This window comes from Colossoma macropomum, unplaced genomic scaffold (assembly GCF_904425465.1).
Source record: "Colossoma macropomum unplaced genomic scaffold, Colossoma_macropomum, whole genome shotgun sequence".
NCBI classification, from domain to species: domain Eukaryota; kingdom Metazoa; phylum Chordata; class Actinopteri; order Characiformes; family Serrasalmidae; genus Colossoma; species Colossoma macropomum.
Genome location: NW_023494810.1, coordinates 34,361,355 through 34,373,854, shown reverse-complemented (window position 1 = coordinate 34,373,854; position 12,500 = coordinate 34,361,355). Strand labels below are relative to the sequence as shown.

The 12,500-nt window shown below is 42.2% G+C and overlaps 2 protein-coding genes across 3 annotated transcripts in view; both read left to right on the top strand.

Moving 5' to 3' along the window:
* LOC118799593 (MICOS complex subunit Mic10-like) overlaps positions 1 to 3,803 on the top strand; it is a 14,185-nt gene extending 10,382 nt beyond the window's left edge. Inside the window, exons 2-4 of the mRNA XM_036559548.1 lie at positions 2,105 to 2,152; positions 3,009 to 3,118; positions 3,703 to 3,803. Of these exons, the coding sequence (XP_036415441.1) occupies positions 2,105 to 2,152; positions 3,009 to 3,118; positions 3,703 to 3,711 (167 nt within the window). The 3' untranslated portion in view covers positions 3,712 to 3,803. The remainder of the gene's footprint in view (positions 1 to 2,104; positions 2,153 to 3,008; positions 3,119 to 3,702) is intronic.
* Positions 3,804 to 11,480: 7,677 nt separating this feature from the next.
* The window catches only part of nbl1 (NBL1, DAN family BMP antagonist), a 17,379-nt gene continuing 16,359 nt past the window's right edge, over positions 11,481 to 12,500 (top strand). Inside the window, exon 1 of one of the 2 annotated variants that reach the window (XM_036559538.1) lies at positions 11,481 to 11,572. The gene's annotated coding sequence lies outside the window, so the exon portion shown is untranslated. The remainder of the gene's footprint in view (positions 11,573 to 12,500) is intronic. The other variant, XM_036559539.1, reaches the window with a different exon arrangement.

Sequence of the window (12,500 nt, the reverse complement as noted above, 5' to 3'; positions counted from 1 at the left end):
TCCCTCTCCCTCTCTCTCTTTGTCTCTCTCTTTTCTCTTTTTCTTTCTTTCTCTTTCATTCTCTTACTCCTCTCTCTTTTTCTCCTTCCCCTCTCTCTCTCTCTCTCTCTCTCTCTCTCTCTCTCTTTTTGTTTCAGGCTTTTTTCTAACTGCTGTCCTTTTTTTGTAGTCTGTGCCCTCTTTCTTTTTTCCTTCCCTGCTCTCTCTCTCTCTCTCTCTCTCTCTCTCTCTCTCTACATGCATCTGGCTGGCAGGTGCTGTTTACCAGCTCTGAGGTCAAAGGTCACTTTAGGACGCCCCCTCACCGTGTTAGAGCACACACACCTCAGCATACGTGTGTGTGTGTGTGTGTGTGTGTGTGTGTGTGTGTGTGAGGGTGAGGGAGCAGGTTTGATCTCTAAAACACTGTAATCCACTTCAAGCCTCAGATACACTTTTAAAGTCCGGACAGTCTCACTGTCTGTCTGCTCTCTGCAGATTATTTTGGGAGACTGAAATATTGGGGATCACACACTAAATGACATTTAGGTTCCAGATCAGGGTTCTGCAACATGCGGCTCTTTTACTGCCCTGTTGTGGCTCCACAGCAGAATCAGATTTGTAGGTAATAATAAAAAATAAAGCTCTGCTGATCGTTCAACACAGTTTAACAATAAATGGTCTTAAACTCTGGAGTTAATGTAGAACTGCTGATTCACCCTTTAACCCTGAAGATCAGCGCAGACCGCTGGTCACCATAGCAACACAGACAACAGTCTCACCTAGCTAGTATCTAACGAAACGGCACCCCAGCTGGTTACCCGATATGTTTAATCTGCAATGAGAAACTGAAATACTAAAAAGTCGCGAGACTGAAGTCAGTTTCTCATTCGCCAGCTTCTCATTCGAACTGTCCCGTTCCACCTTAAATGGTGCAGCAGTTACATTCTGGCACCTCAGGCACCATTTAAGGTTGAACAGGAAAGTTAGTACAAGAAGCTGGTCAATGAGAAGCGACTATTGAGGAAAAGTTTCCTGCTGGAGATGCGAGAAAAGCAGCTATAGCTGAGCTAAAGCTTAAAGCAGAGCAAAGTAAGTCTGTGTTTTCATTTATATTACATATTTTTAGTCTATACTAGAACATCAGCACATACTGAGACATATTTACAGCCAAGATGGTAAAATTTTACTTCAATAAAATGGACATAAAGTGTTGTGGCTCCCAGAGTGTTTTGATTTTTGTTGAAAGGACAAAATGGCTCTTCTTAACATTTGGGTTGCGACCCGTGTTCTAGCTGAACCCGAACCAAACTTACAGAACTCGTAAACACACACGTTCTCCCCTTACTTGGAGACACAGACAAACAAATGCAGAGATGCTGCGATGCTAGCCAGCACAGGCATCTGTTAGCTGAAGTAACAGAACTGGTTAGTGTTCTCCTCTGAGCGTGTTGAGCCCCAATGGCGTTGCATTAGCAACAGTTTGAAAAGATGCAGTGGAGCTTCACAGGACTCGGAGGAAGCCTGTGTTTGTCGTCGCCCTCCTAGCACTGGTGGTATTGTCTGATTGGGGGGTCCTAAGTAGTGGGTGGACGTGGATACGACTAAGATTGGGAAGAAAATTGAGACAAAACAAAAAAATACTTTGCTACACGCAAGTGATTTTTCACCATTTTTCCATTTTTTTTTTACTTCTTGTATTTTCTTCTTTCGTGCTCATTTCTCATTGGCTGTCAGACGAATCCATTCAGATTGTGTCACTGACTAGATTACACATAAAAATATAATAAAAACATATTTGATCTACTCTAACTGGTCTGAAATGCGATCAGGAGTCTCCCAGCTATTGACCCAAAATAGTAGTAGAGCTGACCAGCACTACTACTTGTGGGCTAAAATCAGGGTTAAATGTGAGCAGAGCAATGGGCTGTATTCTGCGTGTGTGTGTGTGTGTATAAAATATACATGGGACATATATATACAGATAATATAGCACTGATATGTTTAGTTCACACCCAACAACGAATATAATGAAAAACAAAGAACATTTTTTGAAATAGGCCTTTAATGTGTTGTGGAATGAAACCCTTCAATTTCTTTCTTTCTGTTTGTTTTTCTTTCTCAGTACTGGGTCTTGGAGTTGGTGCTCTGTTCTCTTTGCTGTTCTTCAAACGTAAGCTGTGTTTTGTGCCTTTTTTAATAAGATACTGATTTATTTCTGAGACATTATTTGTGTGTGACACACATTTGCAAATGATACATATTTACACACACATATATTATATAACTATGTAAAAATAGCCCATCAACTGTTTACCTAGTTTATACTTTTGTGCTCTTGTTGGTCTGTAATGGTGCTCAGTGACTTTATCCTGACTTGGAGGAGTAAATGATCAGCTGAATTATCATTAGCTTCAGCTGTAAATTTTACCGAAGACAGAGAACACCGTCGAGGACTTGTTGGTACCAAAACTGAGCACCAAAAACCGTAAAACTGGACCCTTCAGTACCGGATTGGTGGCTGAACCACGTTTGAATTCTTGATATACACACATATGACTGTACTCATTACCCAAATTCAGTGTTCATATATATATATATGTATATATATATATAGATAGATAGATAGATATAGATATATAGATAGATATAGATATGTAGTGTATATATAGTAGTAGTATAGTGGTAGTAAAGGCAGTGGTTCTATTTAGAACCATGAATTCTAAATAGAACCATTTCATGCTAAAATGGTTCTTAGCATGATGAAACAGCTCTTCAGATTGATGGAAAGTGTGACGTATATGGTTCTATATAGCGCTATATAGTACTATATAGAACCATTTTCAAAAAGCTCCCGTATAGAACCATTAACAACACATTTTCCATCCATCTGAGGAACAATTTCATCATGCAAAGAACCGTTTAAGCGTGAAATGGTTCTATGCATCATCTATATCCATATCATGGTTGTAAAGAAAAACAAGGCTTTTACTAAAGAACCCCATGGCCGGCCGTGTGTGTGTGTTCAGGGCGCTCGTGGCCGGTGGCGTTCGGAGCTGGGGCGGGGCTCGGCATGGCGTTCTCCAACTGCCGACACGACTTCAGATCACCAAATCTACTGCATGGACACATGGTGAAGGTAACACACATACACACAACACTGTCCACTGTAAGATGGTAATAAAGTGATATTTTAAATCACAGTACCTACATTTAGAGTCAGTTATTCATTCAGCCTAATGAGAAACTGTAGCACAGACTCAGTTTATATCACAATACCTACATTTAGAGTCAGTTATTCATTCAGCCTAATGAGAAACTGTAGAACAGACTCAGTTTATATCACAATACCTACATTTAGAGTCAGTTATTCATTCAGCCTAATGAGAAACTGTAGAACAGACTCAGTTTATATCACAATACCTACATTTAGAGTCAGTTATTCATTCAGCCTAATGAGAAACTGTAGCACAGACTCAGTTTATATCACAATACCTACATTTAGAGTCAGTTATTCATTCAGCCTAATGAGAAACTGTAGAACAGACTCAGTTTATATCACAATACCTACATTTAGAGTCAGTTATTCATTCAGCCTAATGAGAAACTGTAGCACAGACTTAGTTTATATCACAGTATGTATTTGATTATGTGGTTTCTGACATTGTGTGACATATTCTCTCTCTCTCTCTTTCTCTCTCTCTCTCTCTCTCTTTCTCTCAGGATGAGTAGAGGAGTCCTCGTTCTGCATTTGAGTGTCTGTTTTCTCTCCAAGTGCTGTGTGTGTGTGTGAGGACGTTTCATTAATAAACAGTTTGACAGGAGACTGTGTGTGTGTGTGTGTGTGTGTGTGTGTGTGTGTGTGTGTGTGTGTGTGTGTTACTCTGTTGTCTTTGAATGCACACACACTGATGGCAGAGCTGGGCAACATAGCAAAAAATTGAATGTCGCAATACTTCAAGATATTTTCACAATAAACAGTACATCATGATATTTCTGTTTTTTAGACATCTACATTTACAAATACTATCAAAAACTGTGAACACATTGAGTTTTATTCAATATTTGACACTAAATCCAGTTAAATGGGACTAATTTTGCTCTCTTTATAATGAATCATGCAGTTGGTCAGTGTCTACAAGCACTGACGATATCACAGTATGTTCAGAAAAGCAGATCGTATTTTATTGTGACACAATTTATAGCAAGAATATGGCTGTATATGTCTGTATACAGTCATAAAGAGCCCTGTATTTTATATTAAAGTAGGTCTACTTTATCAATACAATGTATAACTGTGTAAAACTCTTTGTTTACACTGTGGCTCTGTCCAGCATCAGCTCAGAAATGTGACCACGCTGCTTTGAAAAACTCTAATTAATAGGCTGTTCATTCATATCATCGTTTCATATCATCGTCGCAATCTTTCGGACTAATTTAGCCATCGGTTGACAGCCGTGTGCCGCACACGCTGTTTGGAGCCCAGCGGAGGAGCGAGTGATGACGAGTTTGATGGAGAGCTGTACTGGATATTCTTTATGGCTTAAAAGTTGAGCTTGGACTTTAACATATGTTGTTCATTTTGCACAACTTGTTATATTCTTAGTATTCGCTTTAAGCGCTGAACTGAACTGAACTGGACCGATTCAGCTCTTTATAATCAAACCTGCACAGTTCAGTATTTTAACTACTGATGATCACAACACGCTCACAACAGCAGACTGTGGTGCAACTATGAGTAAGTGTGAGTGTGTGTGTGTGTGGGGGGAGGGTGAGAGAGTGCAGTTGTGTGTGTGTGGGGGGTGAGAGAGTGCAGTTGTGTGTGTGTGTGTGTGTGTGTGTGTGTGTGTGTGTGTGTGCGCGTGTGTGTGTGTGTGTGTGTGCGCGTGTGTGTGTGTGTGTGTGTGTGTGCGTGTGTGTGTGTGTGTTTGTGTGTGTTTTAATGAGTGTTAGAGTTAAACTCCTGCTGGTTTGGAATGGAAGCCAGATTCAACACCTGCAGCCCTGAGGGAGAGAGAGAGAGAGAGAGAGGAGGGAGAAAAAAGGAGAAACAGACGCAAGACAAGGGAGGAAGAAAAAGTGGGGGAGAGAGAGAGAGAAGGGGGAAGGAAAGAAAAGGGAGGAAGAGAAAGAATTGGCAGGAAGAAGAAGAGAAAAAGGGAACTGAACAGGAAAGAGAGAGAGCTGATGGAGGGAAGGAGAGAGACCGCTGAGGGAGGGAAGGAGAGAACGCTGATGGAGGGAAGGAGAGAGAGAGAGCTGATGGAGGGAAGGAGAGAGAGATCACTGATGGAGGGAAGGAGAGAGAGAGAGCTGACTGAGGGAAGGAGAGAGAGCGCTGATGAAGGGAAGGAAAGAAAGTGCTGATGGAGGGAAGGAGAGAGCTAAAGGAGGGAAGGAGAGAGAGCTGATGGAGGGAAGGAGAGCGCTGATGGAGGAAAGGAAAGAAAGAGCTGATGGAGGGAAGGAGAGAGAGAGAGCTGATAGAGAGAGTGAGAAAAAGAGCTGAAGGAGGGAAGGAGAGAGAGAGAGCTGAAGGAGGGAAGGAGAGAGAGCTGATGGAGAAAAGGAGAGAGAGCTGAAGGAGGGAAGGAGAGAGAGCTGATAGAGAGAGAGAGGAAGAGAGAGAGCTGATGGAGAGAGAGAGAAAGAGAGAGCTGAAGGAAGGAAGGAGAGAGAGAGCAGATGGAGCTAAATGGCCAAAACATCTTCTAAGCCACTTATCCTTCTGGGTCATGGGGGGAGCTGGAGCCTATCCCAGCAGTCATTGGGCAGAAGGCTGGATACACCCTGGACAGGTCGCCAGTCCATCGCAGGGCAGACAGACAGACATACACATTCACACACTCACACCTAGGGGCAGTTTAGCATGTCCAATCGGCCTGACTGCATGTCTTTGTACTGTGGGAGGAAACTGGAGGAAACCAGACACGGGGAGAACATACAAACTCCACACAGAGAGGACCCTCGTCACCTGGCCGGGAATCGAGACCCTTCTAGCTTAGAAAGTAGAAGTTTGAATTTCAATAAAAAAGCAAAGAAATCTCACCTGTATGTTTCTTTTTTCTACAGCAAACAGGTTTTGGGCAGCAGGACGCTAACATTACTGCTACTGAGTGCTGATTGGTTAGAAAATATGGACAGATATAGAACAGAACCATCTTTCTGAAGTCAAGCCATGTTTATATATATATATATGCTTCTTTATATAACCTTTTTGAAAATGGTTCTCTATAGCACCAAAAAGGGTTCTTCTACTGTGACAAGCTTGACATCGTAACAATGGCAGAATCCTTTTAGAACCATATACAACACATTCTCCATCAATCTGAAGAACCATTTAATCATGCAAATATTTCTTTGAGTGTTCATGGTTCTATATAGATTAATTTTCTTTACTAAAGAACCCTTGAAGAACCATTTTTATTAAGAGTGTAGTTTTCATTCTCTGATATCGGGTTCAGTTTTATTTTATTCAGAAATATTTTTCTCTGTGATGTTCAAGCAGTAGAACCTTTTTTTGTTCTTCAGTGGTCCAGTCTCTCTCTCTCTCTCTCTCTCTCTCTCTCTCTCTCTCTCTCTCTCTCTCTCTCTCTCTCTCAGTGCTGGTTGTGAGGTCAGTAAAGTCATTGTCCTGTTGTAAGACGTCTGCTCTGAGATTAAGGACTAGTTTTAGATTAAATACAGGTTTAGTCCTGTTTCAATATCAGAACGTGTTTCAGTAACAGCGGAATCTTCATCCACTATAGTTTTCAGACATTTACACTAAATTACTGATTCTTTTCTTCTTCATCTCCTTCATTTTCTCACTGTGCTGAAATTAATAAACTGAATTAAGTATTATTCACTAATATTCGGAGTATTTCACTTATTTCTGAGCAGTAGTGAGTCTGATCTCAAGTCATCTGATCTAAAAAGCAGCGTTTTCTACTTTTTTCAGACCTCTGAACTCTTATCAGAGATCATTTTCTTCAAATTCAGTGTTTACGTCTTGTGTCTTATCTCATCTTTTATGCAGTGTGGTGTGGACGAGAGAGTGGGCAGACTAAAGGGACACTCCAGCCAAATGGAAAAATTTAAATATGTTCTCACTGACACATCAGTGAACTCACCTCCCATCCGGAAGTGGAGCTGCAGTATCTCTAGAGTGAGATTTACAGTTTAAAATGAAAAAGGAACAATACAAATCATTGTGTTTGAAAACTAGCCTCCCTTTTCCTCCAGTCTGGACGAGTGATTAGAGAGAAGGCGTCCTCAGTGTTGGCTGGTCAGCTGTGGGTGACGTATGGTGCTCGTTTGTGGACTCTTCAGCAGAAAAACTGACTTTTTAACTTAATTGTTAGCTGGTAAAGTTTGGAGATGCTCCTGTAACATTTTAGTGTTTTTCTGGACATAAGAATAATACCTCCACATATTTAACAGTTTATTATTTAAACATACCTGAATTTAAAGTTTTATAATCATGACTTTACTGGCACTGCAAACTCCGGTATTAGGCTGGAATGCCCCTGTAGAGAGTGTGTAATTATGGGGGGTTATTAGTCGGTAATGAGTTCCATTACCCTAATGCAGACCATACATGTCAGCACACACACACACACACACACACACACACACACACACACACACCGCCGCTCTGCAGAATCAAACATGGAATTGTGTGTGTGTTGTGTATAGTACTGATCATGTGGTCTTGACGAGGTGGGAGTGAGTGTGTTTACATGTCTGCCTACAGTCTCATCTGTGTGTGTGTGTGTGTGTGTGTGTGTTCATACCTCCTGCTGTAACAGAATGTGGGGAATGTTCTAGAATGCCAGTTATGGGCCGAGTCTCAGAACTTATTACTAACAGGTGAGTCCACACACACACACACACACACACACACACACACACTCACACTGTTCAAAATCACAGGATGGTTGTATTCTGTGTGTGTGTGTGTGTGTGTGTGTGTGTGTGTGTGTTCTCTTAGGGCTGCTCTGAATTTAGGCAGTAAACGCTAACACCTTCAGAGGGTCCGTCAGACCATCAAACCGTTAGTCTGTAACTTATCGTTCCATCAGACCGTCGGTCTGTAAATATTCGGTCCCTCAGACCATCAGTCTGTAACTCGTCGGTCCATCAGACCGCCAGTCTGTAACTCATCAGTCCACCAGACCATCAGTCTGTAACTTGTCAGTCCATCAGACCATCAGTCTGTAACTCGTCAGTCCATCAGACCGCCAGTCTGTAACTCGTCGGTCCATCAGACTGTCAGTCTGTAACTTGTTGGTCCATCAGACTGTCAGTCTGTAACTCATCAATCCATCAGACCCTCTGTCTGTAACTCTGCAACACATCAGACTGTCAGTCTGTAACTCATCAGTCCATCAGATTGTCAGTCTGTAGCTCATTTGTCCGTCAGACTGTCAGTCTGTAACTCGTCGGTCCATCAGACCCTCTGTCTGTAACTCTGGAACACATCAGACTGTCAGTCTGTAACTCATCAATCCATCAGACCCTCTGTCTGTAACTCTGCAACACATCAGACTGTCAGTCTGTAACTCATCAGTCCATCAGACCATCAGTCTGTAACTCATTTGTCCATCAGACTGTCAGTCTGTAAATAGTCTGTCCATCAGAGACATCAGTCTGTAACTTGTCAGTCCATCAGACTGTCAGTCTATAAACAGTCTGTCCATCAGACCATCAGTCTGTAACTTGTCAGTCCATCAGACTGTGAGTCTGTAACTCGTCAGACCATCAGACTTTCAGTCTGTAACTCGTCAGTCAATCAGTCATCAGACTGCCAGTCTGTAACTCATCAGTCCATCAGACAGTCAGTCTGTAACTTGTCAGTCCATCAGATCTTCAATCTGTATCCCGTCAGTCAATCAGTCATCAGACCATCAGTCTGTAACTCATCAGTGCATCAGTCCGCCAGTCTGTAACTCTTCAGTCCATCAGACCGTCAGTCCGTAACTCGTCAGTCCATCAGACTTTCAGTCTGTATCTCGTCAGTCAATCAGTCCATCACACCATCAGTCGGTAACTCGTCAGTCCATCAGACTGTCAGTCTGTAGCTCGTCAGTCCATCAGATTGTCAGTCTGTAACTCGTCAGTCCATCAGACTGTCAGTCTGTAACTTGTCAGTCCATCAGATTGTCAGTCTGTAACTCAGTCCACCAGTCTGTTAGTCCATCAGTCTGTCTGCTCTGGGCCATAAAGGCCACTTACACACACAAACAAGTGCAGCAGGTAAGTCTTTTCAAGTTGGGAGAAATGAGGGGGTCCTACCTGAACACCTGCACACACAAGGAGAGAGAAAGGAGAAAGAGGAAAGGGAGAAAGGAGGGGAGTAAAAGAGGGAGAAAGAGAGAATAGAGGGGTGTTGGAGGGAGGAGGCAGAGAGAAGCAAGGTGGGGAAGGAAGGAGAGAAGAAGGGAGGGAAAGGAAAAGAAAAATAGGGGGAGAGATTGTTAGACGTCAGAGTGCCTGTCGGTGCCTGTCTGACAGATTCTCCTTCACACACTCATAATCCCTCTGACACCCGAATCACGCACAGACCTTTAAAGCATAAGTTCAGCCAAAACACCTAATCCCCCCAACACCCCCCACCGCTGACTCCGAACGTAGCCGATCAGCCGAGACATGTTCAGTGTCTGAAGTTTAGCTTGTTTGGTTTTAGCACTGGAGCTAAGAGGCTAATGTAGCTAACAGGTTTTCACCCCACTGATTAGCACTGCGCTAACTGCATGTCTAAGTCATCACACACTTCCCTCAATCTGTGTGCAGCTGATCAGTCTAATAGTCTTGATTACCCTTTTTGGTGCTATATGGAACCATTTTCAAAAAGGTTCTCTATAGCACCATCTACAGTACATTTTCCAATAATCTGAGAACCATCACATGATGCAATGAACGCTTTAGTCATGCAAAAGATACTTTGAGTGTTCATGGTTCTATATAGATTTGAACATGGTTCTATTTCTTTACTAAAGAACCCTTCAAGCACCATCTTTTTAAAGAGTGTACACTAGTAAATGTATTTGTTCGGGGCCCTGCTGGTGACATCCTGTATAAATAAAAATAATGCGTGGCCACCACTTAGTAGAACATGGGAATGAGATAATTACGCCTTGACCACATGCATGAGCTCATTTCTGTGCCTTACTAAGTTGTGGCCATGACTTAATCATCTCGTTCCCATGAATTACTAAGTCGTGGCCATGACTTAATTATCTCATTCCCATGGCTTACTAAGTTGTGGCCATGACATTATTAAGCCTTACTTAAATATCTCATTCCTATGGCTTACTAAGTCATGGCCATGGCTTAATCATCTCGTTCCCATGAATTACTAAGTTGTGGCCACGACTTAATTATCTCATTCCCATGGCTTACTAAGTTGTGGCCATGACATTAATTATCTTGTTCCCACACCTTACTAAGTCATGGTCATGACCTAATATTATCTCATTCCCATGCCTTACTAAGTCGTGGCGATGACTTAATAATCTCGTTCCCATGCCTTACTAAGTCGTGGCCATGACTTAATTATCCCGTTCCCATGCCTTACTAAGTCGTGGCCACGACTTAGTTATCCCGTTCCCATGCCTTACTAAGTCGTGGCCACGAGTTAATTATCCCGTTTCCATGCCTTACTAAGTCATGGCTATGCATGAGGATCTCGTTCCAATGCCTTACTAAGTTGTGGCCATAATTTAATTAATTATCTCGTAATTAATCAATTAATTAATTAACTAACTAGTTAATTAATTATTTATTATTAGGTATTTTTATTTATACGAGATGTCACCAGCAGGGCTCTGTATGTTTGTTCTTATGACGTCACAAAACGTATGCATCCTAAATTGAATGTTTTTGCAGCTTCCATATATGGGCTGTGTGTTTACACGCTGCATCAAAGAAGTGAGGAAATTTGTTTTTTTGGGTGATAGGGCCCTTTATGTTTCTCCATACTTATTACTGTCTGTTTAGTCTGGTCTCCTGAGTTCTGAGCTGCCTGCCTGAATTCCAGCGAAGGACAATAAAGAGCCTGAACTTGAGCGCGCGCTGTTCAGTAATTACAGCACATGACATTCATTCCTTTGGGTTCTGGAGCTTTTATTGCTAAATATATTGATTTTGAAATGTTGAAATGAATCCACGTCATTGGGAATAACCAGTCCGCAGCTTTTCTCAGCCCATGTTCTTCTTTCTTTTTTCCCTCTCTGACAAACTAAGACCAGATTTGGGGGGAAAAGGTTTAAAGTCCCGTGGCGTTTGTTTTTTTATTTCCACCCGTTTTCGGAAAAGCCACGCCTCCTCCGCTGGGATTGGCTACTAACAATAGTTCAGGCTGAGACCCAGCCAATGGCAGGAGAGGAGAAATGGCTATCCAATAACACTGCACGGAACTGGGCCGCTGCTAGCCAATGGTACAGCAGGAGGACGGTGTTTGACGGAAAACGGGTAGGGAAAAAAACAAACCCACAGCGCTGTCCTGCGTTAAGGGGAGGGGCGCGCGGCGTGTGTGTGTGTGTATATGTGTGTGTGGGTGCTCGGTTTCACGGAGCGAGCTCGAGCCGTTTCTTCTCGGCTCTTTTGATCGGTAAGTGAACTTCACTTCTTCAGATTGCCACCGCACTTCAAAGCAAAGGGGACTCAGTGACAGATACGCGGATCAGATGCAGCTTTAGAACCTTTAAGAACGTTTATACTCAGATTATAATCCGGTTTCATTCTGCTCCGGATTCGTAGCTGCATTTGCGCCGGAACTTTTACAAATGGCTCCAGAAAACAAAAGACAGGCAAAGTGTCCAGAGCACTGTTAACACACGGCATGTTCTCCAAGGGTTCTTTAGTGAAGGGAATGGCTCTATTTAGAACCATGAATTCTACATAGAACCATGTCATGCTTAAATGGTTCTTTGCGTGGTGAAGGCGTTCTTCAAACTGATGGAGAATGTCTTGGTTCTATATAGTACCAACAAGGATCCTGCTGTTGTTACGATGTCAAGCTTGTATACAGTAGGAGAACCCTTTTTGGTGCTATACAGAACCATTTTCAAGGATGTTCTACATAGAACTATGTACTACATATTGCTTCAGTTGTTCTTTGCATGGTGAAATGGTTCTTCAGATGGAAATGTGCTGTAGATAGAACCAAAAGGGTTTCTCACTCTCAAAAAGGTGGTTCTTAAAGGGTTCTTTAGTAAAGGGAGTGGTTCTGTTTAGAAATGGTTGTTCAGATTGATGGATAATGTGTGTATGGTTCTGTACAGCACCAAAAAGGGTTCTGCTGTTGTTACAATGATGTCAAGCTTGTATACAATATCAGGACCCTTTTTGCTGCTATACGGAACCATTTAAAAAAAGGGTCTACCTAGAACCATATACAACACATTCTCTATCAATCTGAAGAACCATTTCACCATGCAAAGAACTCTTTAAACATGCAAATGGTTCTTTGAGTGTTCATGGTTCTATATAGAACCACTAACTTTACTAAATAACCACTGAAAAACAGAATGTGTAGC